This window comes from Acomys russatus, chromosome 7 (genome assembly GCF_903995435.1).
Source record: "Acomys russatus chromosome 7, mAcoRus1.1, whole genome shotgun sequence".
Lineage (NCBI taxonomy): Eukaryota > Metazoa > Chordata > Mammalia > Rodentia > Muridae > Acomys > Acomys russatus.
In genome coordinates, this window is record NC_067143.1 from 67,897,658 (window position 1) to 67,904,331 (window position 6,674).

At 48.7% G+C, this 6,674-nt stretch overlaps 1 protein-coding gene across 1 annotated transcript; it reads right to left on the reverse strand.

Moving 5' to 3' along the window:
• Positions 1–1,293: 1,293 nt before the first annotated feature.
• On the reverse strand, positions 1,294–2,569 carry LOC127192044 (uncharacterized). The gene has a single exon (XM_051149386.1). The coding sequence runs from the start codon at positions 2,449–2,451 to the stop codon at positions 1,294–1,296; it is 1,158 nt and encodes a 385-aa protein (XP_051005343.1). The 5' UTR covers positions 2,452–2,569.
• Positions 2,570–6,674: the final 4,105 nt, after the last annotated feature.

A 6,674-nucleotide genomic window follows, 5' to 3' on the forward strand; every position in this document is an offset into this window, starting at 1 on the left:
GCCCTTGCAGACACAAGGGAGAGCACACGTCATGAATGTCCTAGTCCGTCCCATTGACCACCAAGATTAACCACCGGGTTGAAGGGGGAAGCATCGCCCTATTGGCCTGTGAGGCAAACAGATGTCCACTGTTGTCCTCCACATGATTGTCCTTAAGCACCTACTATGTGGAAGCACTGGGCTTATCCCATTTCATGCTCTCAACCATACAATATTTATCACCCTATTTTCCACATGAACACAGGGGGTCTCAGACCTTAGTCCCTTGTCTAGATTGGGTACCCAGCTGAACTGGCAGAGCAGGGACACAACCTGCCTCAGAGAATCTTATTTTTATGCAGGGAAAGCATATGCCAGTGCGACCATTAGCCCTTTATTTATTATTATTGTATATGTATGTGTGTGTGTGTGTGTGTGTGTGTGTGTGTGTGTGTGTGTGTAGGGAATAGAGGAGCGTAGAGGCCAGTCTATGTTTAGACAACATGGCACTGGTATGGATATCTGAGCATGGGCCAATGTGCAAAAAAAAAAAAAAAAAAAAGTATGAATATGGCCTATAGGTTAGAAAGGAGAGCTGTTACCTTCACCTCTGCCAACCTGTCCGCCTGTGTCTGTCTGGAGACCCATGTGCCTGCCTACTTCCCTGTGGCCTGTATGTCAGTCTAAGTGTGTGCTTGTGTCTGCCTGTGTCCTGGTGCATGTTTGCCTAGTGGCCCATGTGCTAGTCAATAAAGCTCGGGACTAGGATAGTCTTCTCTGTCTATCATCTTTGCGTTCTCTTCCCAGCCTGCGGTGACCCTTGACCTCAGTGTGCGGGGGTGTATGTGTACCACACACGTGTCAGAAGATAACATTGTGGAATCGCATCTGCCCTCCTAACTTTTTATAGAAATCAAGGGTTTGCATGGCGAACATTGAGCCACGGGTGACCCCCAGACACTCTACATAGCCAGGTGTAATGTTGAACTGTTGATTCTTTTACTTCTACTTTTCAAGTGCTGGGAGTACAGAAACGTGGCACCGTGTAGTTTATGCAGCTCTGGGTCCTGAATTCAGGGCTCCATGCTTGAGCTCCAGGTCATGTTAGGCCTTAGCGTGTCTTTGATTAGAAGGCTCTGCGTCTCCAAGATGCATACTGCCATCTGCTGGATCAGTCAAAGCAAAGACACAAATCTATAGCACCGATAGCGTGAACAGAACTCCTTCAGAAGCAGGCTGACTTGGCGCAGAGCACAACCAACACAGATGGAAACACCAGCCTCCATGTAGGAGACAGTCACTGAGATCAGATGTTTATTGTCTTGTAGTTCGATAAATAACTTGGGTTCTTGGAACGATGACCTTTGTGGCCTCTGGAATAGGGAAGTGTTGGATGCCCAGAGTTGATTGGTTTGGGTTCACAAGCACCAGATCAAGGGAGAAGGAAAGTTTTTCTTCGTCTTGCTTTTCTTGGTTCTTAAGTTGGGTCTTGATCCTTGGCTTTGTGGCCCATGCAGAACATAGCTTTGAGGCCACTGAAGAGGATGTCTTCACAACTGATGCAGAGGGTACCTTCAGGATATTTGCAGAAGGTATCCTCATGGCATCTGCAGAGGGTATCCTCATGGCATCTGCAGAAGGTACCTTCAGGATATTTGCAGAGGGTACCCTCATGGCATCTGCAGAGGGTACCCTCATGGCATCTGCAGAAGGTACCTTCAGGATATTTGCAGAGGGTACCCTCATGGCATCTGCAGAGGGTACCCTCATGGCATCTGCAGAAGGTACCTTCAGGATATTTGCAGAGGGTACCCTCATGGCATCTGCAGAAGGTACCTTCAGGATATTTGCAGAGTGTACCCTCATGGCATCTGCAGAGGGTACCTTCATGGCATCTGCAGAGGGTACCCTCATGGCATCTGCAGAGGGTACCCTCATGGCATCTGCAGAAGGTACCCTCATGGCATCTGCAGAAGGTACCTTCATGGCATCTGCAGAGGGTACCTTCATGGCATCTGTAGAAGATACCTTCAGGATATTTGCAGAGGGTACCTTCATGGCATCTGCGGAGGTTACCTTTACAACTGATGGAGTGTGTGCATTCCTGGGATAGCACAGGGCTGGGCAGACATTCTTTCTGACTGCACATGCTATGGAATCCTTGTGGATACAGGTTTCTGTGGCCTCAGGGATAGGGACATGTATCTGTGGCTCTGGGTCCAGAAGCTTACTTGATGCAAGGGGACACAAGTCCAGGCAGTAGAAGTTTTTAGGCTCATAAAGGAAGAACCCACAATTCTCTATGAACCACTTGGATAGAGTCTTGACTGGGCCCTGCGTCTTGAAGAAGGACCCCTTGGACTTGTTGGCCTTTGAAGATTTGGTAGTGGGTTTGGAGGCTTCTGAAGATGTTGGGAGCAGGACATAGGTCAATGGCTTATAGGCTGGGAAGATGTCCTTGGTTGTCATCATGGGGCGATGTCCTGTGATCCGTTGGTTGGCTTCAGTCTGGGTCAGCACGGGAGGCAGAGGCTCACAGGTGGTTGGAGGGGTACAGAGGGCCCCTGAAGAAGCTGTCGCTGAGGTGACCTCAGAGGCAACCCCATTCCTACAGGAGAGTCATTTGTGAGATGGAGGCAGGAATTCTAGGGGAAAATCTCTCAGAAGGGAGGCTCCCTTTTCTTCTTGGGTAGAATGTACTTCTCAATCACTTATCTACCTATTCATTGTCCATTCACTCAATCCACCATCTGCATACTCATCCCTTCACTTCTCATTTCCTTGTAGGCTGAGTCATATGGTCAACCATTCATTCTATACCATTAGCTGACTCATACGTTCATTAATTAACCCAATAAGTACTGGACTTCTGGAACTGGAAACATCCACAAAGGGTTATGTGGATGCCAGGTACCCTGACAAGGGCTTAACACTCAGCTTAAGGGCTAGGGAGATGCTCGGTAGCTCAAGGCTGGGGAGACACTAAGTGGTTCAAGCCTGGGCACACAGTGGCTCAGGAAGAAGATGGTCAGCAGTTAAGAGTTCCTCATACTCTTGCTGAGAACCTGAGTTCAACTCCTAGCACCCAAATGGCAGCTCAAAACCGTCTATAACCCTAGTTCCAGGGAACCTAACAGTTCTTCTGGTTTCTGTGGGTACCCGACAAAATGCTGATATACATAAAATAAAAAGAAACAAATCTTTTAAAAAATTCAGTGTAAGCCTCTTAAAATTTTCACGAGGAAAGTGATTATTATAGACTAAATATCTGTGGCCCTGCCCCCACGTCCTTATGTTGAAGCCTACATCTGGGAGGTGTGAAACAGTTTCTTCTGGCCTGGGACATTCCGCCCTGGAGGTAAGCTCCTTAAGACTCAGGCAGTTTTAAAGGGAGGGTGTAAAGACTCATCCTATAAACAACTCTCTGGTTTCAGGAAGTCCCTGAAACTTAACAGATTCACCAGTTTCCACCCTCTCCAAGCCTATATAAATACTAAGAGCTGTGATGTGGGCCAAAGCTCTGAGGGGTCAATAGCTTCTCCAGTCCAAAGTTTAAAAAACAAAAACAAAACCAAAACAAAACAAAACAAAAAACGGCGCCACAATCCTCCTAAAACATACCCCATCACCTAGTATCAGTTTCTGTCCGAGTTTCTTTTGCTGTGATAAAACACCATGAACCAAAAGCAACACGGGCAGGAAAGAGCTCGTTTCATCTTTCAGCTTGTAGTCCATTGTCTGGGGAAGTTTAAGGCAGGAACGGAAGCCATACAAGAGTGTCGCTTACCTGCTTGCTCCCCGTCGGTTGCTCAGCCTTTTCACGCGCCTAGGACTTACCTGCCCAGGGATGGCCCCACCCACAGCAGGCTGGGTCTTCCCACATCAATCACTAATTCAGAAAACGTCTCAAAGACTTATATATAGGCCAATCTGATGGAGAAATTCTCTGTCTCTGTCTCTCCCTCCTTCCCTCCCTCCCTCCCTCCCTTCCTTCCTTCCTTTCTTTATTCAGGCTGGTTCTCTCCCTGTAGCCCTGGCTGTCTTGGAACTCACTCTGTATCAGACTGGCCTCAAATTCAAGGAGATCTGCCTGCCTCTGCCTACTGAGTGCTTGGATTAACAGTGTGTGCCACCACCACCAGGCCTTGGAGGCATTTTCTTTCTTCTTTCCTTCCTTTCTTTTCTTTTTCAAGACAAGGTTTCTTTGTGTAATGGCCCTGGATGTCCCGGACTCGCTATATTATAGACCAGGCTGGCCTCGAACTCACAGACATACTCCTGTATAAATATATGTGACTTTTTTTCCCCCTTTCAAGACAGTGTTTCTCTGTGTAGTGCTGGCTGTCCCAGAACTCACTCTATATAGACCAGGCTGGCCTTAAATTCATAGAGACCCGCCTGCCTCTGCCTTCCAAATGCTGGGATTAAAGGCATGCACCACCACGATTAGAGGTATTTTCTTAATCAAGGTTCTCTCTTGTCAGATGACTCTAGCTCGTGTCCAGTTGACATTAGACTAGCCAGGCCAGCTGCTGAGGGGAGAAGGCTCTCCAGCCTGTAGGGCTGCCCGCAGGGTGAGTAGAGAGCTCCAGGGCTCCAGTTTTTATGACTGTCCCCCATATTGGTGTGGGCTTTTGGTGGTGCACAAAGAAAGCCCCTACCTGTACAGAGCCACTTGGCACTTGCTTCTGAGCTTCCAATCTCCATAACTGTGAGAACTAAAACCATCCAGCCCAGGGTATTTTGTTATACCAGCCTCTGCTGACTAAGGCACACTTATGGTCACGTTCTCACCTTTGTATTTTGGGGGAGGGCACTAGAGGTGGAACTGAGGCATCGTTCACGCCAGGCAAGCACTGATGGTGTCTAATGCCAAGCTGCTTCCCAGCTCTAATTCTAATTTTAAAAAAAAGTTTATTTATTTTATGTATATGAACGCTCTATCTGCATGTATACCTACATGCCAGGAGAGGGCACCAGACCTCAGTATAGAATTGAACTCAGGACCTCTGGAAGCGCATCTCTGTTAAGGCATCTCTCTAGCCCTCTAATTCTAATGTTTTTTATAGCAAACCCATGGCTATGGTTTGGAAATGTCCCCAAAGGCTTATGGGTTGAAGACTGGGTCCCCATCTTGTGGTGTCACTGGAAGGTGGCAGAACATTTAAAGGGTAGGGCCTGATGGAAGAAAGTTAGGTCACTGAGGCATGCCATTGAAGGTGCCCCGTACCCTCCCACACCCTAGCCCCACCCCCACCTCCCACTTACCCCCTCTCCTCCTCCCCTCACCTCATGCTTCTTGGCTGCAGTAGGCAAGCAATGTCCTACTTTCCTGCTGTGATACATTGCCTTGTCACAGGGCTGAAGACTATAGGCCAAACTTTAGTTTTGTCATGCTGAGGAGGGATAGTCTCAGCCTTGTCTCCCTGTGTTCCATAGCTGGCCTGGCCTGGAACTTGCTACGCAGAGATTCGCCTTTCCCTGCCTCCTGAGTGCTAGGATTAAAGGCATACGTTGCCACACCTGGCTTCTTCCCTCTTTTTTACATTGATTGTCTCTGGTATTTTGCCATGGCAACAGAGAGCTGACTAACACACCTGTTCTCCAGAGAGGCTTGCCATGGCCACAGAGCTGGGCAAATAGCAAGGCTATATCAGGGTGTGGCCTCTCCCCTCCCTGCTAGGCTGAACCACTTTCTGAAAACAAGGTCACACCTTAATGGGTTTGGAACTACCCACTAAGGAAGCAGATAAGGGGGGGCTTGGTGCTGCAGCCAAGCCTTGGGTACCACACCAAGTGTGACTCACGGGAGAGGCTCCCTCACTCACCTGAGGGGCACATGGGTGATATGAAGGGTCCCTGGCTTGCTGGTTAACCATACCCTCCTTATCTGTGACATCAGATCCATGCCTGGAGGAGGCCTTCATGCCATCACACATGGCTCCACTTACCCCCCATAGCTCCTGCCTTGCTCAATGAGGCCCACGCTTTACAAAGCTGTGGGCTGTAAGGGCCAGGGAGTTGGGAAACCTTGTTCTAACCCACCCAGCCCCCCACTTTTATCAAGCTGTGTATGTATTCCTCCACTGTTCCTACCCGCCCAGCCTTGACTTCCTAGTACCTATCACGGGGTAGTGCTAGGCAATATGGGCAGCATCGCCCACATCTGCTTCCCACTTTCTCCACAGTCATGAAGTTTCACAGTACAGTCATCTTTCATTTAATTTTTTTATTGCACTTTAAATTTAGTGTGTGTGTGTGTGTGTGTGTGATGTGAGTGGAGGTCAGAGGTCAACTCGCAGGAACCTGTTTTCTCCTTCCACCATGTGAATGGCAGCAATCAAACCGAGGCGTAACAGCAGGTTCTTGCGCTTGCTGGGTCATCTCACCAGCCCTACGTTCTAACAAATGAGCTGATTAATGTTGTATGTTTGTCCGTGTGTGAGGGAGTTTAGATGCACGCATGCCACAGCACACGTGGGGAGGTCAGAGGGTAGCTTGTGGGATTTGGGTCTCTCATTCACCTTGTTCTGAGGCAGCACCTCTCTTGTTTCTGCTTTGCTGAATACTCCAGGCTAAGTTGGTCCATGAACTTCCAGGTGGTTTTTCTGTCTCCGCCTCTCCTCCCGCCCAAGGGTTCTGGGGTTACAGATGCTCCTGCAGCCGACTTTCTAGGTGAGTTCAGGGGATCAAGT

Bases quoted from the DNA above. Each gene is read 5' to 3' on its own strand.
- LOC127192044 (XM_051149386.1), bottom strand. From the start codon at position 2,451: ATGATGACAACCAAGGACATCTTCCCAGCCTATAAGCCATTGACCTAT.